Source organism: Telopea speciosissima, chromosome 8 (assembly GCF_018873765.1).
Source record: "Telopea speciosissima isolate NSW1024214 ecotype Mountain lineage chromosome 8, Tspe_v1, whole genome shotgun sequence".
NCBI lineage: Eukaryota > Viridiplantae > Streptophyta > Magnoliopsida > Proteales > Proteaceae > Telopea > Telopea speciosissima.
The window spans coordinates 9550639-9575165 of record NC_057923.1 but is presented as its reverse complement, the minus strand read 5'-3'; the positions used below and the strand labels follow the sequence as shown (position 1 = coordinate 9575165).

General features: G+C 39.1%; 3 protein-coding genes across 11 annotated transcripts; 2 read left to right on the top strand and 1 right to left on the bottom strand.

The window, feature by feature from the left end:
• Positions 1 to 3858, top strand: LOC122670644 (E2F transcription factor-like E2FE). Of its 5 annotated transcripts, none has more exons than XM_043867597.1 (11): positions 1 to 253; positions 396 to 463; positions 571 to 623; positions 747 to 824; positions 921 to 977; positions 1085 to 1196; positions 1731 to 1798; positions 1884 to 1956; positions 2066 to 2127; positions 2211 to 2619; positions 3541 to 3858. In XM_043867597.1, exons 1-11 carry the CDS (start codon positions 165 to 167, stop codon positions 3630 to 3632), a joined length of 1161 nt encoding a protein of 386 aa, XP_043723532.1. In that variant the 5' UTR covers positions 1 to 164; the 3' UTR covers positions 3633 to 3858. The 5 variants fall into 5 exon arrangements, with proteins under 5 accessions (XP_043723532.1, XP_043723530.1, XP_043723529.1 ...); XM_043867595.1 differs by having other exon boundaries at positions 4 to 253; positions 924 to 977; positions 1085 to 1199; positions 2054 to 2127; XM_043867594.1 differs by having other exon boundaries at positions 4 to 253; positions 2054 to 2127.
• A 5845-nt stretch (positions 3859 to 9703) lies between these two features.
• LOC122671310 lies at positions 9704 to 17945 on the top strand. The gene is made up of 5 exons (XM_043868448.1): positions 9704 to 10273; positions 10381 to 10657; positions 14981 to 15079; positions 15204 to 15418; positions 17733 to 17945. Exons 1-5 carry the CDS (start codon positions 9771 to 9773, stop codon positions 17806 to 17808), a joined length of 1170 nt encoding a protein of 389 aa, XP_043724383.1. The 5' UTR covers positions 9704 to 9770; the 3' UTR covers positions 17809 to 17945.
• Positions 17946 to 18809: 864 nt separating this feature from the next.
• Positions 18810 to 23481, bottom strand: LOC122671309 (protein WVD2-like 7). 5 transcript variants are annotated; one of them, XM_043868447.1, is made up of 10 exons: positions 23275 to 23481; positions 22902 to 23111; positions 22347 to 22802; positions 21843 to 22271; positions 21655 to 21719; positions 21385 to 21465; positions 20970 to 21063; positions 20802 to 20873; positions 20292 to 20401; positions 18810 to 19228 (listed from the first exon to the last, which is right to left on the bottom strand). In XM_043868447.1, the coding sequence occupies exons 1-9, from the start codon at positions 23320 to 23322 to the stop codon at positions 20294 to 20296; spliced, it is 1563 nt and encodes a 520-aa protein (XP_043724382.1). In that variant the 5' UTR covers positions 23323 to 23481; the 3' UTR covers positions 18810 to 19228; positions 20292 to 20293. The 5 variants fall into 5 exon arrangements, with proteins under 5 accessions (XP_043724382.1, XP_043724381.1, XP_043724378.1 ...); XM_043868446.1 differs by having other exon boundaries at positions 22347 to 22729; positions 22829 to 23111; positions 23275 to 23480; XM_043868443.1 differs by having other exon boundaries at positions 22347 to 23111.
• Positions 23482 to 24527: the final 1046 nt, after the last annotated feature.

Here is a 24527-nt window from a genome sequence, read left to right as displayed (position 1 = left end):
CCAAACCCGCCAATTGAGCTTTAGGTTTCCTCACCTTTTTTATTAACGGTCTTCCAGCTTTTTTCCCTCTCAAATCTCAAACCTCCAGATCTCTCTATCTCTCTCTCTCTCTCAGAAGAAGAAGAGAGGCGAAAGAAACAGAAGAAGGAGAAAGAGATTTGGATATGTCGCCGATGGCTGCTTTTCAAGATCCTGAAACAAGGCATCATACCTACAGCAGGAAGCAGAAATCTTTGGGGCTCTTGTGCTCCAAGTAATATTTCGCTTTTTCTTCTCACCTTCGGTGGTTCAATTTCTATAGATCTTGTCTGTTTGGTTTTTTTTTTTGTGGTTTGTGCTAATTTTCTTACCATAGTTTCTAATATTGTTATCCAATTTTCCGTATATTTGAACAGCTTTTTGAGCTTGTACAACCGAGATGGCACTGAATCCTTTGGTTTGGATGATGCTGCCGACCGATTAGGTCAAAATCCGATCTTTGGTCTCCATTGTTTCCTTGACTCCTCTTCTTTGTTAGCCTCTGCTACTTCATGTGTTGATTGTGTTATTTTAACACTTTTGAGGTTTCAGGAGTTGAGCGGAGGAGGATCTATGATATAGTCAATGTCTTGGAAAGCATTGGGGTACAATTTTGATCTTTTGCTTGTTACTCTTCAAACTATGTTTTAAATTTTTTATTGGGTGTATCCTAATTATGTTATTTGACTTTGCAAAGTCTTGAAATTTTACGTTTTTGATCTGTTTAGGTTCTAGCGAGAAAGGGAAAGAATCGGTACGCATGGAAAGGATTTGTAGGAATTCCCCAGGCTCTAAAGGAGCTTAAGGTAATCTTATTAATTTTATTTTTTTCGCAGATTTCCAGTGGTTTGAGACTGAAAGTTTTGGGAATTGCCCTAACTTCTATTCTGATACTTGATTAGAAGGAGGCTTTGAAAGAGAATTTTTCCAACATCTATGATGCTAGCAACAGTGAAAAAGTAGGTTTTTTCTTTTTTAGCATTTGATCCACTTATTTCCTTCTATCCTTGTTTACTGTGATTTTTGTCTCATAATTTTGAGTGACAAGATTATTTCTTCACTGAAGGTTTCAGATGATGAGGAAGATGAAAAATCCATTGATCCAAACATTGCGAGCAGGGAAGATAAATCAAGCTCCACTGCCGTCATTTCTAAACTTTCTGCATCCTTCAAAGCTGGTGGTAATATTCGCGTCTGCGTTTACTTAGGTGTATTTCTTCAATTTTTATTGTCATCATTTGTGGCAGAGGATGCACATTGCGGAACCCCTTCATACAATTGTATTTGTTGGGGACCAATGTGCAACCATGAGGAAGAACGAAGCAAGCAATCACCACACAAACAAGGAATTTACCGTGGCTTGGCAAGATTACCTACATCCACTCGAGAGAATCAGAGCTTTTCCACTATTTGTTGAAAAACTCTCTACACCTCTCCACCTCACAAAGTGTTCCCTTTTGCTTGTTCCCAGGGTTTTCCACACAGAGACAATATGTAGGGAAATCCAAAACCCTAATCTCCACATAATTACAATTATACCTCGTACATGTAATTGACCCAAAATGCGTCCTAAGTACAAATCCAGACAAATTACAATTATGTGGACTTGCAAAATACAAGACACACCCAACCCCAACAGTATTATGTTATCCTTGTAGAAATTTAGCCTATTTTAACCATTTATTTACTTCTTTATATGTTTAATTCCACAGACAACAGAAGAGAGAAATCCCTGGGACTTCTTACACAAAACTTTGTGAAGCTATTTCTCTGTTCTAATGTAAGCAGATGTTACCCCCTTTGTTCTAGTTTGAATTTTTGTAAATTGTTTCTGTTTTAACCCCTCCAATTCCTCATTTCTTCAGTCAGACTTGATCTCCCTGGATGATGCTGCAAGGATATTGCTTGGTGATTCACTCAATTCATCTCAGATGAGAAGTAATTAACCTTCCTTGTCCCTCTTCTGAATTACTTTCTGAGGCAATAACAGGAAGTGAAAAATCCATAACTCCATGACTAATACTTTCTTCATAAGATAATTCTGCAGCAAAAGTTAGACGATTATATGATATTGCGAATGTGTTGTCTTCCATGAATCTTATTGAGAAGGTAAATATCCCAAAGACAGCCCAATCCTTCCTTCATGTTAAAGACATGTTTTGTCACAATTTTTACTTTTTTTCTTTTTGCAGACCCACCATGCTGAAAGCAGGAAGCCTGCATTTAGGTGGCTAGGGATTACAGAGAAACTTGAGAACGGGTCAGCTGGCTCTTTCAATTCGGAGGACAGCAGAAAAAGAGTGTTTGGAACTGAGATAACAAATACTAATTTTAAGAGAAACAAGGTGAATTCCTTGATGGATGAGAAGGCTAAACAGAAGCCAAACATCCAAATGCAAATGAACCATGAAAATAGGTCAAATGATATGGGCAGAAGCCAAATCGAGCAACAACCAAAGCAAAGCTCCAAGGATTTTGTGTTTGGCCCTTTCAGTCCAGTTGTTATGCCTAAAGTTGGCGACTTGGATAAAAATAATGTAAAAAGGGTTCAGGACTGGGAGGGCCTTGCCTCTTCTTATCGCCCTCAGTATCACAACCAAGGTACATTCTTGAAAATTCACCAGTTTATTAAGTTTACATTCCATCACATTTCATAAACATTTGACTGACCCATCTGTGATTGTGGTCAAGTTAAGTGCTCTGCATCAATAATCCATTAAATTTGGACTATTTTTTTTTTTTTTTTTTTTAGTGGGAACTGGAGGTATTCGACCTTTGGCCGACTAATTCCCCCAGGGCTGGTGCATGACCCCGCAACACACACGAACTGGGAGATACTGGGGTCCCATGGTCACCAGGGAGTTTCCTCTCAGGCGGGTGGCCCCAAGGGGGGAGGCGGAGTCGAACTCAGGACCTACAATTTCCTTAGGCCTTGTCCCTAGCCAACTGCAGGACTATGCTTTTTTCTACTTATATGCCATGTTATTTGCTGATCCAACAATTGACGGCGCTCCAATCTAGAAATCACGGCTGTGAAGAAGTGTTGATGATCTTTGGTTCTGGAGGTTCAAGGTCAGACCAAGAAAAAAGAGAAACCAAAGGTGCTTTTTAGGTCATCTTTGAAATCTTAAGAGATGTGCCTTCCTCGCACTCCTAGGAAGATACCCTTGTTTTCTTTTGCACTTCAGTTAACATAAATGGCTTCATACGACATGAAAGAGTCCGAAACTGAATTCACATTTTCTCCTTGGCAACTTTTCATTATATGGATCTGGTCATTCATTTGATGGTCCATCCAAGGTGATAATGCAGTTGCGGTCCTAGTTGCCCAATTCATGAACCCTTCTGGCCTTTGGTCTTTTGGCTCAAGATTGGTTTGTGGAGGGATCCTTCTCTTTGAAGCTTTATGGGCTATGCCAATGTGGGGCAACCTCTTGGATCCCCTGGATGTAGTATTAGTATCTTGTATAGGTAAAACTGTTTCAGAAAACTGACACTAATGTGATTCTGTAAATGATGCAGCTTTGAACGATCTCTTTGCTCATTATTTGGAGGCATGGAAGTCATGGTATGTGGAAGTCGCTGGCAAGCAACCAATACAAAACTTCTCTTGATGCACATTCAACTTTTTAATAACAGTGTACACATGTACGTCAATGAAATACCATTTTTCTTTTTTCTTGGGGGGAGGGGGAAGGTGGCCTTTTTGGGTGCATGCTCTCAATGCTCCAACCAGAATGGCTATACCCCATTTCACCTTTTAATTTTCCCCTTTGATTTGGATAAAAACTTGTTTCAAGGGCTTGTTGACCCATTATAAAGATTTGTTTACTTTGCTAATGTCTTGTCTCTCTTGAATCTTATGTTCTATGACTTCAGTTTCCAAGGCTTGACATGCCATTCAATATGCGTGGCTGTGCCCCTTTATTTGAGTTTACTTTGGATGCTTGGGCAAGAATACCAAGCTATGTGAGACGGTGTACCTCAATTAAGGGCTTAAGGCTTTCATTGTTGGGGTTTCAGGTGAAACCAAGGATGCTACATTGGATGTGAAGGTTTATAAGAATTTGGACACTCTAATGGTTGGTTTTTAAGGGTGAATTCTACTTGAGTTCGAACAAATGGTATCGGAATCAGACATGATATCCAAAACGAGGGGGAAGATTGGGAATCAGATGGAATCAGCATATGTATCTTTTTTGGAGAATAAATGCTGGCCTTGGCAACCCAAGAGAACCAAAGTCTGTCCATACGTGCATTGTGAACCAGCTAAGAGTTGTGTGGATTGTGTACAATGTCTACAAACTCAGCTAAACAAATTGGTTGAGTTACAATTTTTGGATACAATAAACATCAGAGGTGCTACTGTCAGTTCATTCTCCATTTTGGAGCATACACAAAAAAAGAGGAAAAAACACATGCTTACATACTATTATTGTGGGACTAAATTTTTGTTTCATCCATAATGAGGGGAGAATTTCTTTGGCCTTTGGATTTGACCCTCTGATTTGACATAGAAACGATATTTTGGATATTTGTTGATTAATAAGGGGAGAGTTAATGATGAACCTCACTGTCTCAAATAGAAATCGCATAGATGGTCTTGCGAAGTTGCAGACTTGCAGTAGGCTAGCGGTCAGTTTAAGAATAAAAATCGATATGAGAGGGAATTGGAAGAGAAAAGTGAGCGGGAAACGATGGAGTGCGCGCGGCTAAGGGAGGGGGAACACGTTGCGTCGACCCGCCTACTCGACGCTGTGGTCGCTGCGGAGCTATTGCTTACTACTCCGTCGCTCACCCGTCACCAGGTCTTCCTTTATCTTCCCTCTCTGTGTCTTCCTCTATCTTCCCTCTCTGTGTCTTCCTCTATCTTTCCTCTCTGTTTGGTTTATTTATCAACCCAATAACTAGTACGCTTTTGAATTCAATTTGGATTAACGATTAGTTGTAGTGTGGTTCTTTCGATTCCAGTTAAATAACTGTTACTGAGAGTGGGTGGAGGAAACTGGAAAACAAAATTGAGTCTAATTGAAATGAAAAAACTTTTGCTTACTTTAGAATCCAGTTGTATTAATCTTCCAAAACCTCTGCATGCATATGGTGATTGGAAGAAATTGCATTGTTAACCTGTCTTTATTACTCTACTTGCTTAGATAAACTATGTCATGGGTATGGATGCTGTTAAAACAAACACCAAAGTAACATGAAAGAAAAACAAAACAGAGCAAAGATGACATAGATTTAATGTGGTTCACACCAAAGTGATGTGCTACATCCATTGGCGAAGTTGAGATGACGATTAACTATTGTTGGGATATCCACGCATAAGGCAAAAGAATAGTCCTACATCGGATATGAAAGGGGATGTGGGTGGCTTAATATGTACTTGAACACCCTCTCCTTAATAGTTAGCTTTTGAGGATGAGACTCAATTCCCTAACAAATGGCATCAGAGCTGGGGTGTGAAAATTCCCGTTTGGCTGAGGGTTCTTGGGGTTTGATCTCAGGCTCCACGTCAGCTCTCGCGTGAAGGGGGAGATCGGGATCTCAAACTCCACGTGTTTATCATCTGCATGGAAGGGGAGATTGTTGGGATATTCACGCATAAGACAAAAAGAATAGTCCCACATTGAATATGAAAGGGGATGTGGGTGGCTTAATAGGTACTTGAGCACCCTCTTCTTAATAGTTAGCTTTTGAGGATGAGACCTTATTCCCTAACAACTATGTAATAGAAGAAGATACGATGAAAATCTCTCAAGAACACCCAACAATGCAGCAAAGCCTTTCCTCTCAAAACCCTAACACGAAAACCGCAAAAATCTCACTTCTTTCTTGCTTACACAAGAAGACACGAAAACAAGGTAATACTCCTCCAAATGGGTTGATCCATTGGGTTGGGTTGTATCGTACCGTGGGGGCTGCACCCCCCAAACCACTATCATTACTGATCTTAGAAAAAATCCCATTCAAGACACATAAAACAGCCCTTCCAAGGGCTCAACTCGAATGCGGAAAACACCAATTAAGTTAAGCAATGCTTGAACTTAGCAACACATAAAGGCTTGGTCAACATATTAGTTGGATTGTCTTCAGAACCAATCTTCAACCCTTGGATATTGTCTTGAGCAATTATCTCTCTAATGAAATGATACCGAACATCAACGTGCTTTGTCCTCTCATGATACATCTGATTTCTAGTCAAGTGAATAACACTTTGACTATCACAATGGACAACAATCATCCCATGATCCAAATTGAACTCTCCTAACAAACCTCTAAGCCAAATAGTTTCTTTGATTGCCTTAGTCACTGCCATATACTCTGCTTAAGTAGTAGATAACCTGTGAGGAGGAAGAATTTCATGGACAAGACGTCAAATCACAAACCAGTATTTAAACCAATTTGGAGAATCCTTTAAGGATTGGAATCGGAATTGAATAAACCAGTTATGAGATTGAGTTGGGGTTCAATAAATAAATACTTGATCTCATGCTTTTATATCATCATAATAGTTATAAGACTTCCTTTTGAGCCTTGGATCATATAGAACTCTTGGTTTAAGAGGATCGAAGTCTCATTCACTATAAGTGATAACATTAAAAATTTGCATTTTTGAGAATGTTATAACCAAATTATTATGGAAATTATGAGTGATTGCCACTGGTTGATTCTACAATAATTTTTTTGATAAAATTAGTGGCCTTTATCATTACAAATTCTATTTGGATGGTCATCATTAGTAAGATATATAAACGCAATTTTAGAAGGACGTCTATGGATGTGTTCATTTTCAATAGAAAGAAGGCATAGCGTTGATGCTTCACTAAAATGAATTTTTTGGGAATGAAGGTGGTGATGATAATGGAGGCGATTGCAAGTGAATAGGAGAAGGCATATATTGAAAACCTCTGGGAGAAGGTCGAATTATTTGAGAAGAGCCGCCAAACAAGCTAAAAACTATTCCTTTCTATTTTTTGTCCCTGCAAAAACTCACGAGTTAAAAAGTCAGTCAACGAATTTAATTCTCCTTTAATAGATTCAATATTGAAATCAAACACTGATAAAATTGCTTGCCAACGAGCAAAGATATGTTTGGATGCTAGATTTTTAACATCCTTTTCTAGCATGTTCTTAGCTGCTTTTCAATCAATTTGAACCAATAATTTCTAGTTTAGCAAATCACTATCAAATTTAGTAATGCAATGAACTATAGCTAGAATTTCCTTTTTAACTGTTAAAGTAATTTTGTTGTGGTGGTTTCCTAAGTCCAGAAGTAAATCGTATCAATTGTTCATTTCCTGTAGGAGTTCTCTGTTGCTTTAGAATTCCACCATAACCTTATTCAGATGTGTCAGTCCAACAATCTTAAAAGCTTCAATATTTGGAAGGGCTAAACAAGGTAGTTCTTTAGCCTTGTTTTAATTTTTTGACAACATTTGTATGTTCAATTGTCCTTGCTTCTAGTTTCTTTTTAAGCTGTTGGAATAGAGGCTTGCAATCTTTTGCCAAATCCTTCTAAAATTCAACAATATAGTTTAAATTTCTTAAAAAGCATTGCAATTGATTTTTATATTTTATTTCATTAGAAAATTTATCAACAAATTGAATTGCTTGATCAATTGTTATGATAGTGCCTTGGTAACTGTTATGATCCAAAAACTGAAATTTTGATTGAAATAATTTCACTTCTTTGGCAGAGACGGTTAATCCTGCATACTTGACTTTTTAAGAAAGATATGCAAATGTTTCCAGTGTTGGTCGAAGGAATTTGAGAAGACCAAGACATCATCCATGTATTTGATAATAAATTGAGTATAAGGAGTAAATGTTTGATTCTTTTTTTTTTTGGTAGAAAAGAGTAAATATATATATATTTTTGGGTAGAAAGAAGGCAATTCATCCATGCGCGCGCGACGCCAAGCAAAGGAAATCAAGATATATAAAACAGATAGAGAGCATAATAAGCACAAGGTATGGATTTACGGTATCCAAAACCAAGGAGTGGAAATTGACCCAGTCTCACAACCAGACTAGGGGATGGACCACAACCACTTCCCTAGAAAAAAAGCTGTAGACACAGCTAAAATTAAGTGCATGCACATGCATGCCAATAGAGGGGGCCCCATACGTGCCGAACAGACCAACGCCAAACTGCTCACGTGTGTCGACACGCTGTCACAGCCCACTTTCAAACAGACTTGTCTGATCAACAAAGGTCTGTTGGATCGATGAGTGGAGCTTCGTCCGGCGATAGGAGAGGGATGGTGAAGATTGAGCGACGGCTGGAGCTTCGGAGCTGACGATAATCTTAGTGCCACTAGCACCTGGGTCGGCATCACCTGCAAACACACAAACAAAGAAAAAAGAAAAACCTCCCTTGTTTGGGAGCCCCTCGGCAAAATGGCTAAAAAATCATAACCAACCACAGAGCTGAGATTGGATAGGGTAGAATGGGGAGCTTCAGGGGAGGGGGAGGTGTATGGCAGAAGGGGGGCAGGCGCATAGGACAGAGAACCAAAGTGGGCATGGAGGGCGGTGGAGTAGGGCGGAAGGGTGTGGACGCAGAGGACGGTGGAGCAAGGCAGAAGGGGGGCGGGCACAGAGGGCGGTGAAGCAGGGTGGAAAGTGAAGCAATGATGATCCATGAAAGGGGGGTTGCTTTGCTAGGGCAGGTTCATTGTCATCGTTGTCGACATCGTCGGCCTCATCACCGGTAGCAATTCCAAGAATCATGGCGGAAGGAGTAGAGAAGGAGGGGAGAAGAATGGATTACACGCACTAAGGCGGAGGTATTACACACACAACGACAAGGAGTAAATATCTGATTCATTATATTATGAAACTTTGAAGGGGTGTTATTTATCCAAATATCCCACTCATAATTACCAAATGGTATTATGAAAGCAATATTATATTTATCCTTTTCTGCAATTTGAATTTATTAGTATCCATATTTCATATCATATTTTGAAAATATCTTAGCATTATATAACCGATTTACAATTCATTTTTATTTGGAATATGTATCTTATCCATTTTATCGTCTCATTAAATGGTTTATAATTTATTACTAATCGCACTCCTCTTTAAATTTCTGCAGTATTTTAAACATAAAAAACAGAACAACTCCAAGGAGATTTAATTGGTCAGATAAAAGCCTTCCATAGGAAATCTTAAAATCTCTCGTTTGCAAATCTAGACCATCCTATACTAAAAGGGTTAAATGTTATAAATTTTGTTTCACCCCTTTTGGTTACAACAAAATTTTCCCTCATTGAAAGCATATGGGAGCTGTCATGGTTCCATACCTCACACTCCCCCCCCTCTTTTTGTTTGACTAGTACTTTTTCTACCAAAAAAGAAAATAGTACTTTCAAATGACCAGACCGTGGCCTCCAAAATGTTGGGTGAGGGTAGATCATGGATGCCACATGGTCGTTTAACCCCAAATGGACAATATACATTAGAAATAAAACCACAAGGTAGTATTTAATGTAAAAAATAAAGAGTTAAAAGAAGAAAGATTCAAATTATTCACAACTAGGTGGATATGTGGGTCGGTTCGGGTCGGGGGATTTGTAAGATTGTACAGTCAGAAACAAGTACAGAAATACAGAATCATCTTAAAAAGAAAGCAAAAGCAGTTCGTAGAAGCGTGTGGAGAGCAGCGCACCGCAGCAGCTGAGAGAGAAACCAAAAAAAGCCTCAGCCATTAGCGGAGGAGGCATCGAGTTTCCTCGGGGCTTCTTATGGCGACCGCATCTAAGGCTCACCTGCTTTCCCACTTTTTCAGTTCCAACGACATCTCCTCCTTCCTGAAACCTCACCAACCCTCCACACCACCACCAACACCAACACCACCTATCTTCTCCCGCCATATCTTCCTCCGCCCTTTACTTCCCGCCATCTCCGTCACCACCAACTTCTCTACCGCTAAGAATCGCTCGGCCTCTCTTCCCGTTTTCAATTGTCTAGTATCTGGAGTCGACGGTGGAGGCGTTGCCGATGACTTCGTCTTCACGCGAAATTCTGGCTTCGATCGTGAATTCTCCGTCATAGCCGGTATGCTCAAACGCATCGAACCCCTCGATACCTCCGTCATCTCCAAGGGCGTCTCCACTGCCGCTAGGGATTCCATGAAGCGCACCATCTCCGCGATGCTTGGTTTGCTTCCTTCTGATCAGTTCTCTGTCACCGTCAGCGTCTCCAGGCGTCCTCTCGATCGCCTCCTCGTCTCTGCTATCATCACCGGGTATCTACTATTATTGCTGTACTGTTGCCTTATACTGCCCTCGTTCATTAATTCGGACAATTGGGTTTGATGGTGAATTAGTACTTCTTTTTTTCGGTATCTGTCAGATATACTCTTTGGAATGCGGAGTATAGGGTTTCTCTGATGAGGAACTTCGACATCTCTCCAGGGAGTTCGGAAGCCCCGGTTGCTTCTCATGGGCGTGAGATTTCAGCGACGGAGTATCAAAAGAGGGAAGGTAGGGACGTCGATGTTGATGTTGATGTTGATACCTTCAGTGAATATGCAATGGACGAAAGCGCTCCTCCGGATTTAGGGAACTTATCCCCCGATGCTCTGAATTACATTGCTGAGCTAAAAGCTGAGTTGGCTACCATTGAGAAGGTTAATGTTCTCTCTCTCACACGCACAACTGCTTCTTTGCTCTTTGTAGGATAACGCTTGTACATAAACACAAGAAATTAACTCGAGCGTGAGAAGAAATGATGGTGAAAAAAATAAAAATGAAGAAATGGAAAATTAAATAAACTAGTTTGTTTGTATAAAAAAAAAAAATTCTTTTAATAACTACAAGTATTTTTCTGGAATAGGAAAATATTGTTGGGCTCTGCATAAGTATGATGTGAATTAAAATTTTTTTGGTTACTTTATATCACAATTGTGATACGAGTGGTAATGCTACAGCTTTGGTAAACCGAACATTCCTCATGTACATTAAGTATGTGAGGATTAAAACAGAAACTGTATTCTCCTATCCTTGAAAATCAAATTTAAAGACACAAAGGATAGGAAATTCCAGCCTTCGATGGTATAGAAAATATCATGAGCCCATTGTTTATCTGTTGTTTAATATCCTTAAATACAGTCATGTTTCTCATAATCAAAAGATGCAAATGCTAAAGCTAAGAGAGTTAGACATTCAGGAGGAGAATTCAAGGAGTAATGTTTTGCACCCATTTTTTAGCTAACGTGGAGTTTTTTCTCCTTGTTGGATCTATGAGTGGGGGTTCAATGGGTCTGGATTTTGTGTGCAGTCATAGTGCTTCGTCTGTTGTAGAGGGTGCAAATAGGGCCAAATTCAAGCTTGACTTTTAACCAAATTGAAAGGCCAGGCCAGTTTGGGGCTCAATTTGGTTCAATTTATCAATTCCCCAACCCAGGCCTGCTCAACTCACACCCCTACTCAGTAGTTAGTGTGATAGTCATTTCTCTTGAGTTTGTATACAAGCAGGAGAGGATCTGGTCATAATTTCTTTTGCTTTGGGGTTTTATTTGGATGTTCTTTAATTAATTGTAAGCTGGCTGTGAGAGTTATTAGTATGGGTCCGATTAGGAGTTTGCTCAAGTAGGATTCGGTTTATTCTGTCTATATGAAGAGCTGCAAATTGCATATTTGAAAGTCATGGATGGAGGAATTTGCACTTCAATTGCTTTGTATGGTGAGTGGACTCATTCAAGTTTTCTTCTTCTTCCCCTTCCCCTTCCCATTCTCTATTCTCTTATTTTTCTTTATTTAAAAGACTTGCTACTACCTCAAGCTGCACAACCGCCACTGTTATCTTTCAAACATTCACCAAACCCAACTTTTCTGCCTAACCAGAAATCATTTACTGATGTAGCATAATACCATAGAAGCCCCGCTGAGATGATCCTTTTCTTCCAAATGCCTGTTTCCTCCACAAAGCCACCAATGTTACTGATGCAGGTACACTACCTTGGACTAACTCAAACCTGTGTGGGAACCTAGACCGGTCTTTAGTCAAGTAGGATATTTTAGGACTTTATTTATTTTATTTAATTTTGATTTGTTATGAGATAGCTACGTACGAAGTTAGTAGTTTCCTTAGTTGAGTAAATTTAATTTTCTTAGTTTCCTAGCTGGGTTAATTTCTATTTTCTTGTTTGCAGTTTTCTTTATATTTTGGCTTGTAACTGATGATACAGATTAGATTGAAAAAATAATGAATTGAGTTGTTTGGTTGAGGCCTGTGTGGCTGTGTGTGTGTGTGATCTTTTTTCTCCCCTCCCCTTGTTCTTATGCAATTTCCTCTCCCCTATGCAAAATTTTTTCATTGAAATCTTCCCTTCTCCTAATCGGCCTTCCACCAATTTGGTATCAGAGCCGAAGGATCCATCATCCTTCCCCATCAACCTCTCTCATTCCCTTCAATTAATTCTATTTCTCTTCCTCTGCCGAGAGCTGCGATAAAAAAAAAAAGAAGGAAATATCACTCACCGCAGCCCTCCATCTCCCTAATCCCCTTCCGACTCCAACAGCCACACATTATCCTCCTTCTTCCCCTTATTGTGATAGCGAACACACAAGGGGAAGAGAAATCGGCCCCCGCCACTGGTCTCCTGAATATCCGGCGGTAGGTCAATTAGGCTCCCGCGTGGAAGAAATCCTCCTGGAATCCAAAATCCCCTTGCTGGTTTTCGTGTCCAAGACTTCAAGTAGGAGACAGCTGCACTTCCTCCAATAATTTTGCTCTCTAGAGGTCGAAGGAGACCCAACTTTCCAACTGCATGATAAGTTCCCTTTCTAAAACCCCATTCTTCCCATATTACCCCCCTCGTACGTCCTACTTTACTTATAAGTCTAAATTATTTTGTTTTCCAGAATTTACCCTCTCTCTATTCTTATTCTAATTTGTCTTTTTTTTAATTTGCTTCCAATTCTGCCCCTCCCCAACACGTTGCAATAAACTTCTAATATTATGAAACTGCCACCCTATTGTGACTCTATTTAAAATTCTGCCATTGTTATCATAAACCCACTAAATCCTTGATTTGAGTCTCCTCTTAGTGTTTGGGCCCATAGCGATGGATTCCTTTGTGTTTACATTTAGAGTGTGTTTGCCCTATGGAAAGCTTGCTGATCTATTTATTGATGAAAGGCAAAGCGACAATTTCGTCTCGTGGTCCGTGGTGGATATGCTAGCAAAGACCAACCAGATCATTATTGAGTCTGAGGATTATGTGTTCGTCGAATTTTCCATTTCTCAGTATGGTGATGGTGCTTATTGTGAAGCGTTTGAATCTTCTCAGCACATTATTAAATTGGGTTGAGAGCGATTGGAAAAACAAATAGGCATTGCTGATCGTGATAAAAATTTGTGCATCCTACGGCCTTTTCACATGCGTCAGACATTCTTGCTTCAAGGATTGGCTGACAAAAATATCCCTGGAGTCAAAGAAGGTGATACTTACAGTGTAGTCACAGGACGAATCGAATGGGTCAGCACAAGAGGAAGACCGCTCGGATGTGGGATAACAAGTACCGGTCAAGGAAGACAAGGCAGTTATTATGGCTGAAGATACAACAGACTCTACTGCAGCAACAAATGTTCACATTGAATTCGTTCTTCCCCACGATTTTCAGCCATGGATGCAACCCCGCCAAAGCTTCATATTTTGGATTTTCTTCAAGTTGTAGACAATGAGCAAATAACCCCCGTTCGTGTGCTTTTATTTCTACCATTCTACAAAACTCGTGGTCCCATTTTTCTCAATATTGGGGGAATTGATGCAGGGGCACTACCTTGGACCAGTCCAAACCCGTTTGGGAACTCAGACCGAAAACCGGGTCCAAATCTGGGTCTTTAGTCTAGTAGGATATTTTAGGACTTTATTTTATTTTATTTTTATTTTTTAGGAGATAGCTACGTACGAAGTTAATTATTTCCTTATTTGAGTAAAATTAGTTTTCTTAGTTTCCTAGTTGGGTTAATTTCTGTTTTTTGTTTGGAGTTTTCTTTATATATCGGCTTGTAACCGATGTTACAGATTAGATTGAAAAATAATGAATTGAGTTGTTTGGTTGAGGCCTTTGTGGCTGTGCGTGTGCGATCTTCTTTCCCCCCTCCTTCTTTTGCGATTTCCTCTCCCCCTGCAAGGTTTCTTCTCTGAAATCTTCCCTTCTCCTAATCCGCCTCCACCAGTTACTGAGCAGCATCTGTCAAACTCCAAGAAAATGACTTGTCTTAGCCTCACAGCCTATTTATCCTATCCCATCATACTTTCCAATCATTTTCCTTTTTTATTTTGTTTGGTTTAGTTTTTGTGTGTAAACATGAAGAGTGAGAGATTTAGTGGGAATATAAAATAAAAGGGGTCAAGCTGCCCTTGGCTCCAAACAGGTCCTGACGTTAACCTGCTTGGGCCCCTTCATAGGTTCAAATCTCTCATCTTGAGCCCCACAAATCTTGTTGAGCAAGGTGCAAAAGAACAAATTCCTTCCAATTTCTATAATTGTGAAGAGGAGGCTGCAATTCCAGTCCTCAAAAATTCTTTTGTTTGCTCCTGCACATGCCAATTCTATGGTGAGAGGGATCAGTTGTCGTGAATTTTCCCCTCATGCTCAAAAGTGTAGCTCTCTCTTATATTTCAAGATTATGAGGAACCAATTTAGTATTAACCTTAGTCAATTGAGCATAAGTAACATGGACATCTGTTTCATCGATATGTATTGTTGGCTTAAGTCAGTTACATCTTTCTAGCACTATCATCAAGTTTGGACCTATTTCCCAACACAAATAACTTGTTGTTTGCCAGGTTGGATCTTTGTTTTTTGTTGTTGTTGCATGCATAAATTTGCTTGACGTTAACCATGATGCGTTCATATTGTATATGCTCCTGTTTCAACCTCACTTCTCCATAGTATGAAAACTCGTTGCATTTTAAGGTGACAAGTTTGTGTTGTTTCAGGAATTGAATGCTCAGAAGCAGGAAAATTTGCACTTGGAATATGATGGGGGAGGGAATAATGATTTGTTAGAGTACTTGCGAACTTTGGAACCAAACATGGTATTCACTTACATTGATTTACAGTAGCACCTCCCCCCCTCCCCTTTTTAACGGTGTGTACTTTAAGCTAATGGTGCATCTCTCATAATTTTCACATATCTTTATACTTGAATTATTTAAACAGGTGACTGAATTATCTCGTCCATCATCTTCGGAGGTTGGGAAAGTTACTCATGAACTTGTTCAAAACATACTGGAAAAGTTGTTAAAAGATGATACTGCCTCCGGTTTCCTGGAAGATTCAGTCATAGAGAAAACAGAGAACCTACCAGATGGTGATATTGAGCTTTGCAATACTTTTGGAACATCTCGGGATTACCTTGCGAAGCTGCTTTTCTGGTATGTTCCATATACTTTGGCAGTGGTCTTGTTTTTATTGTTAATAGATCTATGTTATTACACTTATCATCGAAGTTGGACTCAATAATGTTGCTATATGCATGAGAATGCATACATGAAAGGAGCATCATCTGGATGCCATTGATACATTTGGTTATTAACTCAAGTGACCATCTGAACAAGCTAACAAAAGATGTCCCTGCTCCATAATGGAAACCTTACATGAAGTATCCACCCCCCCCCCCCCCCCAAAAAAAAAAGAAAAAAAAAGAAAAAAGAAATAATAATATATAGACAGAAAAAAAAGGAGGGGTGGTGATCCTCAGGACATGAAGCATATATCTTAGATAGGACCTCAAGGAGAGCAAACTAGCAAGGTAGAAGGGAGTATGAACCAGATTTAAAAGAAAGAAATGGAGCAAGAATCACACCTAACCATAACATATCTTATTTAGTTCATATTTTTGACTTGAGTGATGAGACTTTCAAAATGGACTTGATTAAGTTTTTGAATCCTTTTTTTTTTAATTACTTTGAAAAAGTCTAACATTGCTGTTGATGGGACGTTGAACCTTGAATTTGGATCTGTAGTTATCTGGCAATTTGTTATATAATTTTCCAGTTAGCTTAACCTTAGAACTAGAACAACGAGTATTGTTTGATGGTAAACAAGCTGATAATTATTTCATCTATATGTTTGTGCCAGTGATAGTGGGGCAAATTTATTGCTTTTTCACCATGTAAAATCATTCACAAGGTTTTCCTTGAGTTACACATCGGGCTTCTTTTTAGGCTTTAGCTGAGTTTTCAATTTCAGTCAGCTTATTTTAAGCACCAAGTATTATCTAGGATGTAGTTTAGAATTGGTAGGGGTTTAAGGAGGAACTTCTATTTGTGAGCTGTATTATACAATGAGGTTTTCATTCCCATTTCTGTATTCTCTTCATTTGTCTATAAAGATTTCTTTATTCTTCTATAAAGAAAATCTTACTATGGTGGCAGCATGCTACTTTAGGCTAATCCAGAGCTTTCTTACCATAAATACCAATGACATGTTTCAGGAGGACGTTAGTCTTCCTTAGCTTCGATTTCCTATAAATATGTGACTTTAGGCCTGATCTGGTATGATTTCTATTTCAATTTCATGGGGTGATTTCTATTTCGGATATTGTTTGGTTTGATTTTGCACCTTATTTCAGTGAAATAGAAATCAAATGGAATACAAATTCTGAAAAAACTGAGCAGCAGTCTCATTTTGAAATTGAAATTCACTTTTGATCTGTAATGAGCACATGGTTTATTTGATGGGTAAAGCAGTAATTCTAATGTTGGAAATAAAACACCATGCCCCCACCACCACCGTGCCGCCACCCCCCTCCCCCCTTTTTTAGCCCTGCCCCTGCCACCACCACCACCTCCTTCTCCCAAAGAAATATAGAGAATCTATTCGCAAAAATTGAACTAACAAATGGATTTCCTATTCTTGAAATATTTCAGACTGATGCAACCAAAAACAAAGTCAATTTCTTGACCAAAAATCTATTTGTTGATTATTTCACGAAATCAATACGAAATTGAAATAGAAATCATACCAAATCTGGCCTTAGATATGCTTACCTACATTCTATTTTTTTGAAGCCCGAGTCCTGCCAATTCCATGGCACCATCCAATAAGTCACTTGTGTGCTTCCTTGGTCGTAGTCCACAGCACAGCATGATGCAGTAGTTATTCTGTATTGATTGCATCCATTGCATCTTTCTAGACAGCATGATGCAGTAGTTAGTCTGTATTGATTGCATCCATTGCATCTTTCAGGTGGAAGTAGTTGCTTCTTAGTCATCTAAATTTTCTTTTTAATAATTCCGAGGCTCAACCTTCTCATGCCATTTTACATTCAGTTGTAATCCCTATTGCTAAACCCATTTTGGTGGTCTTATTTTTCTTACCTGCTGATCTCCATTTTCTTGTTCCTGTGCTGCCTTTGAAAGACCCAAGGAGCTTTCCTCAAGCCTTCTTTTTGAAACTCTTATCATTTCCCTATAGTTTTAGTTGCTTGTTTCTGTCTTGTTCTATCTATTGTTTGTATAATGATGAGACTTTTCTGTGAAAAAGCGAGTTAATGGCTAAAGCGGCCAGTTTATGAAGACAGGTTTAACACTTCTATGAAAACTGGTGCACAACCTCATTTATTCTTAAGTTGGCCATTTCTTTCCATCAGCTTTATTATTTCTATTCCACAAACTGCTATTTCTTATTGGATGTTATTTGCCCATCTGAAGTTCCATAACAAGGGAGTTTGTTTTGTGATTGCAGGTGCATGCTATTAGGTCATCACTTACGAGGCTTGGAAAACAGATTGCATTTGAGCTGTGTTGTTGGATTATTGTAAAGATGAAAAAGTATAGTAGGAAAGACATGTATATTCTTTTGCTCTATAAACTTTCTGTAAAACCATAGATATAGTCACTTGTAATTCTTGCATCAAATAGTTCATAACAAAGAAATTTTGCCCCGCAATTTCAGTCTCTTTTTATCTCTTCAAATGTTCAGGATAAAATTGAAGATCTTGATGAACCAGTTCTTCTGGGTAGGTTAGCTGGAAACTAAACTGGGGCATCACCACTGCTAAAGTTGGATCCTGTTCTAATGCTACAGCCCCATGATTACAGTTGGTTTGGAATAAGCATGTTTAGTCCTGTTCGGATCCTTGAGAATCCAAATTGCCAGGGAAGATAGGATTTGTGTTGGTGGTCGATCACGGCATCACATGAGTTCACATCTTTATAAATCAAACCTCCTTGGAAGTAAAAGTTAGAATTTGAACTGTATTATAGTTGTGAGGATCTAATTGGACAGCTCCAATGAAACATTAGGAATTATTACAAATTGACGGAGTTATAACTCCTGCGTCTAACAATGAGTGGCATTCCACTGTGTGCAACCATTTAGGTGAGACATCACAGCTTAATTCAATTACGGTTAGGACAAATCTTAGATCAAGAGCTGTTTAGAAGCCCTTGCAATGAAATTTGGCCATTTGCACATCTAGCTTTTCGGTATGCATTAACCTGGTGCGGTAATCAAATTAGTGGTAAATCGCTTAAATGTAATTTCATTATGGGCATTTCTCCATCATCCATAGCTCTAAAACCCTCCTCAGTAGTTCTTTAGTCTTGAACCACCCATCTGATGGCGCCAGTAATGTTCATGACTTTGATAGATATAATATTCTCAAAGTAGAATTTCATGATTCTGAAGGCACATGGTTTTAATCTTTGGGAACTGTTACTGAAGGTATTTAGCCAAATTTTTATTAAATAATTTTAAGTTCGGACTTCTAGTACCTAGTTTCCTCTCATTTCACATTCAACAATGACCATCCCATAGTACAAATAAACGAAAGCCCAAACTACTATTGTTTTTACATGCACTGTCTGAATACAACACAAGTATGGAACCTGCTCCAATGCCTTTGATCCTTTTTACATTACCAGTAGAACCCTTAAATACAAGAAGAATTAACAAGGGGATCGCTACATATATCCAGTTTGTCACTCATTGACGATTAATTAATGTACTGTGGTTCTGATTTCAATCTAATAAGTACATCTCTGTGTATCTCTTGACCAATGTAGTTTTCTAGTTTACCTCCAAAATGCATGTATGATCATTTTACCCATTTTGTATAAAATCATTTCTTTTTCTGTTTTGAGGGCCATGAAGATTCCTACTTAGTCCCAGCCTTATGTAGGGTATGCATGAAACTCATCACCTATCTGACGCTGGTCCATGAGGTATCCTGACAAGTCAAATTGCCTCATTAGCACATTTATCCCCATAAACATACATTGAAAACATGTACTAAATGGCATAGTTTACCAATTTAAATTTGCAGAGGAGATCCATAATTTCTTTGCCTAGATATCCAGTGTTCCAAACTGTCAATCCCAAACTTGCCAAGCCAATATAAGGGCCTAGGGTTTTATTTATTTATTATTTTAAGGGAGAGGGTTCTCTGAGCAAGTGGCATAGGGTAGTGCACCAACGAGGAGCAACGAAACGGTTTCATGTAGAGGGGCAGAGAGGTCATTTCATAAGAGAGAGAGAGAGAGAGAGAGAGAGAGAGCGAGAGAGAGAGGCCCAACAGATATGGCTTAAAAACTTTACCTGCATCCTCTTTCTGTGCCACATGTTTAGTGCTCTAAAATTTTTGAGCAACACGACCACAATAGAGGATAATAATGCAACTCTTACCATTATTGCACTATTGGAACACATTCAAATATATTGACAACCTAAACAACCTTGTTGCCTAGCAAACCAATGCAGCAATATGCATGCATTATAGGAGCTAACTCTATGTTATTGCCCCTACTTACTGAGGAAGTCTTAAGGGTGTTTTACTCTGGTATTATTCCAGGCTGACTTCTTTTTCTTGTTGCCTTTTAAAAAAAATGAAACTGTAGTCCCTTTACCAGGTAAGAAAATAGAAGAATGATGCATCACGCGCACACTATATGTCTACAGTCAACCTGACCCAATCGTCACTCCATGCACAAACCACCATCACCACCACTCCCAACAAGGAGAGGAGAGATCACCAGCAAGAGGAAAGGTGCTATTTAGTTCACCTAGTTCTAACTTTCAATGATTCACAAAATATGGGGATGCCTGCTGTTTATGTCTGAGTGCATCTTTGCATCATTTATAATAAACTTCTAAGTGTGATGGCATTAATTGCTCACACGACTGTTTTGACCTTTCCCATTATATGAGAGAGCATGTCCCTGAGCAACTTGAAGTAGAATTATTTACTCAATTGAAGGATGATTACGGATTTTGGTAACAAAAGATTAGAGTGGTCAGAGCATACCTTATTTGACAGGGTTTTTTGACACTTGACCACCATAAAAATCTGGCATAGGTGTAGCTTTAAAATTAAGGCTCTGTCTTAGCTTTCGTATTCCTGCGTCTTTTTCCTCCTGTATCAAACAGTAGGATATTGATACATTCAATAACTGTAAAACTACACTAATATGATTATTTCTTCATAATCACCCGGAGAGGTGATAGTAATAGATGAACATGAAAACAGAGATTTGTCAGAGTTTTCATAGATATGGGGGGAGGGGAGGTCAGGGCCAGGAGTCTCAAACCTGAGACCTCCTGGTGAGCATGGCCTTACCACACCATGGTACAACTGCGCTAGGCAGTTGTCCTCTGTCAGAGTTTTTTTTGATAGTCTTTTTCATTTTTTTTTTTTTTTTTGGGGAGGGGGGGGGGGGGGGCAAATCTTACATTCATCTGTCCAAAATTGCCTATACTTAAAAGTTCCAGAATGATGCTCTAGTTGGAGAAAATTCTCAACATCCGCAGATGTACCTTAGATTTTGACTGGAGTTGCATCTTCTCCACCTCCTTAGCATTAGATTTCTCCTCCAACTTCTTAAAGAACTGAACACATCAGTGAAAGAAAACATTAAGAAATGTGGTTAATCGTGCCTTTTGTTGAGATAGAATTAAATAAAGAGAATCGGATTTGATGGATGCCTCCTTTCGTTTCTCTGCTCTTTCACTACTTCTCAGGACAAATGGAGAAGATGAGGCAGATTGCAAATGATCTACAGAAGCTGCTTTGAGGGGCCTGCCATAAAAAAAATTGAAAAATTAACTTTTCAAAGTAAATACACTAGCTAAATTCACGCTGAAGACAATCTTCTTTGTCCAAATTCCATATCCTCCCAATGCTCGACTGGATGGGCCTTGGCACACAAATTCCAGAATCCAAACAATCATAATATTCAGACGTAGATTTATTCAATCCACTAGAGTTTTCTCCAAACAAACAACTTGTGTTCTCCAAATCAGTGTCATCATTCTTAGTATGGTCATATAATGATAAGGCTGTACGACAATACGACCCATACTAAGGCTGACTAGCTTGATCCAAAGTAAGAAATCATACCTTGCTGAAACAGAGTTTTGCCTTGCACCCATCTGTGTTCTTGTTCTTGGAGTTCTCACATCCTCCACCGCATTCCTTGTTCTATAGTTTGTTGATAGAAATTTAGAAATTGTTGAAGTTGGCTAAGTAACTAGTAGAGTGTACCTAATAACTGTTTCAACTACAAAAATCTACCAATATGACGATACAGGCATATACATCAGAAACAGAAACATTGCATGAATGAAAACATACAGATTTATTTGCATATTCACTAATTTCGAACATTACCTTTCAAGTTCTTTTTTCCTAGTCACCAAAGCAGTTTTACTTTGCCCTTTCACCTCTGTGGGGACCTGCACAAAGCGGAGAATGAATTTCAACAACTGACTCAGCTACTAATTACCAAAGATAACAAATAGAAGGTCAAAGATTAGGGAGGGTCTTAAAGCAGATACAAACAAGAAGAATTGATAAACCTGCTTAGCAGCAGAAAGTTCTGTTTCAATGGTAGGTCTTAATTGGTTGAAACTATTTTGAAATGCTTTAAATGCCCGCTTAACAATTTCCTTATCTCCCATCTTCTCCATTATGAAAGACTTTCTTGTCGTCATAAGAGAACCTGATTTAGAATTTTCAGACTGCAAAACAAGGGACTTGGATAAGAAGGTTTTAGTTGATCTCCTGCTTTCTACTGTGGAAAGGTTCCGGCTCGTCTGCAAGGATGATCTGCTTCCCTTAGTAACTGGAGTTTGAGTGGTAGACATCACAGCAGAAGCTAGTCTAGGCTTTGATGATGTTTCAGGGATTGAGATCTGTGGTGATTTTGGTGTATGGGATGCTGGGTTGTTCTTTGTTCTTGTCGAACTCTTTTTCTTAGAAGCTGGTGTCCTCTGAAACATCAAATCCTGAAGATATATTAGAAAAATGACCTCTCACGTTATCCACAAATATCTATTAGTTAGTGATTTTCAATACTTAACCTTCTGAGATTCCTTCGGCAGCTTCAATTTGGAATCCTCCACCTTGTTCTTCTTGTTGTTGACTGTGCCATTGCCCAATTGTTGTGGAAGTAACATTGTGGCCTGAGATCTCATTGGGCTGTTTTCTTCTACCAAAATACCCATTTCCAGTGTATTTGATTTTGGACTATCAAATCTTCCTTCCAACTCTTCTTTCACCTCCTCATCGAATGTGCCTCGGCAGTCCACATCGAGTGCAGCTTCCTTGTTTGAGTCAGTGACTTCAGCGTCCTCCGACTCATCGGTGTTGGAGCTACTAACAAAACTGAGCGAATTGGTTGTTGGCTCCCTTGCATCAGTTATTGATGGACTGGATTCAGTCTTGAACTCACAACCATTGGTGAGTAGATCTCCGGAAATTCTCTCATCAGATCCCAAGGTGTGAGCTTCCATTCGCACTTCCTGTCCCAGTTGTTCAGTATTAAACTCACAACCATTGTTGCCTAGATCTCCAGAAATTCTCTCATCTGATCCCAAGGTGTGAGCTTCCATTCGCACTTCCTGTCCTAGTTCTTCAGCCATTCGTGCTGCAATCTTTTTGTAATGGGCTTCAAAATAAGCCTTCTTCTCAGCCACCGATCCAGGGGTTGAACACTTCTCAACTTCTTCCAGGTATTTGTTCTGTGAGAAAGATGACCATCTCTCCCAAGACAATGACTCATTTTCAAATCTACCAAATGAAACTGATACCTCAAGAGCAGTCTTAGAAGAAGCTGGGTTTTCCCTCTAAAACAAAGATCGTTCCATATGTTAAGGTAATATCCGACCAAATTCAATCAAGAACACAAAATACATCACAGAAGTTCTTAAAAGTAACTCACAATTGGTGAACTTTACAACATGAATGTGAAATCAAATCAACAGTCAAGGAAGGAAGAGATGGGTTTACCTCATTTTCATCTCCTAGAAATTGAGTTTGTACACTGGATTCTTCCATAATTCACTGAGATCAGGGGAGAGTATTGAGAGTTATCAGTCCGATGCAGAAACAATGAAGGGCTTGTGACCAACATGGGCCTCAGCACTCCACTAAATAACTGTAGGAGTAAGAAGATGAAGAGGATAAGAAAGAGACAAAAAGAGAAACAAGCAAAGTGGTAACCAGTGACATTAGAGGAATAGACTACATCTACTTTATTTAATTTCCTTTTACATTCCCTATATCTCTTCTTCCTTTCCACTTAGATTCTTTTTTGTTTCTTACGACACTGTAACTGCCCACCACCGAGTTACCCCACTCATCACTTATCAACACTAAATTTATCAAAGGAAAACGTTGGGTTTTCTAGAATCATCCATTTCCATTATTAGGGCTTTTTCCTGATAATGACTTGAGCACTTACTGAACCATTGAAGCGTTTATAGAATAAATCGTAGAAATTGAATTCCCCAAAAGAAAAAAAAAAATCCACCATGGCTGAGAGGGTGAGTGATAGAAGACGACATTGGTTCATAAAATAGAACTCAAATCACACAGTTAAAAACCAGACAAATTTAGGCACAATCGAACACTTTTTTCTTCATCGATACTTACAAACACATTCCGATCAAGAGCCTACCAAGAACGACGAGGGATTCCAAATTTCCAGTAGGACCAGAAGTTGAGAACAGTCTGTGCTCTGGCTGTCGAAGGAGAAGGCCCACAGGCCACAGTGAGAGAGGTGAAAATATTTTCAGATTTTTCAGAGAACCACGAAGGAGAGAGAGAAAGACTGAAACAAGTGAAAAGCAGTTAAAAAGGATAGTGGGTGATAAACCAACTCACACGTGGAGTGATGTGACGTGAGTGTATTAAAGCGATCAATAATGGTTTTGCCTATTAAGGATAGAACCAGGCGTGGGCCGTATTCATAACAGGTGGGCCCAAACCACAAAGTAGTGAATGGTTATGGTATAGTTAGTATACGGATGTAGCCATGGCCCATGGACCGTCCTCTCTTTTGGGCTTTGGCTTTGGCCTTTAGCCATGAAAAAATTCCTTATAAAAACATTGGGGAAAAGGACCGCTAACCATCGATTAGCGTAAAATACACATAGCCGCACGTGAAATGACTGGCACACCTTTGGAAAGGTAGAAAGGACCAGTGGTTAGCATTCTTTATCCCATAAAATTGATACTACATTAAATGTCATATATATGAT

Bases quoted from the DNA above. Each gene is read 5' to 3' on its own strand.
- LOC122671309 (XM_043868443.1), bottom strand. From the start codon at position 23,322: ATGGAAGAATCCAGTGTACAAACTCAATTTCTAGGAGATGAAAATGAG. The intron at 23,112-23,274 runs GTAAACCCATCT...TCTTTGTTTTAG, and splicing joins TTCTAGGAGATGAAAATGAG to AGGGAAAACCCAGCTTCTTC. The intron at 21,720-21,842 runs GTTTATCAATTC...CGCTTTGTGCAG, and splicing joins AACTTTCTGCTGCTAAGCAG to GTCCCCACAGAGGTGAAAGG.
- LOC122670644 (XM_043867593.1), top strand. From the start codon at position 165: ATGTCGCCGATGGCTGCTTTTCAAGATCCTGAAACAAGGCATCATACC. The intron at 978-1,084 runs GTAGGTTTTTTC...TCTTCACTGAAG, and splicing joins ATGCTAGCAACAGTGAAAAA to GTTTCAGATGATGAGGAAGA. The intron at 1,957-2,053 runs GTAATTAACCTT...TTTCTTCATAAG, and splicing joins CAATTCATCTCAGATGAGAA to ATAATTCTGCAGCAAAAGTT.
- LOC122671310 (XM_043868448.1), top strand. From the start codon at position 9,771: ATGGCGACCGCATCTAAGGCTCACCTGCTTTCCCACTTTTTCAGTTCC. The intron at 10,658-14,980 runs GTTAATGTTCTC...GTGTTGTTTCAG, and splicing joins AGTTGGCTACCATTGAGAAG to GAATTGAATGCTCAGAAGCA. The intron at 15,419-17,732 runs GTATGTTCCATA...TTGTGATTGCAG, and splicing joins CTTGCGAAGCTGCTTTTCTG to GTGCATGCTATTAGGTCATC.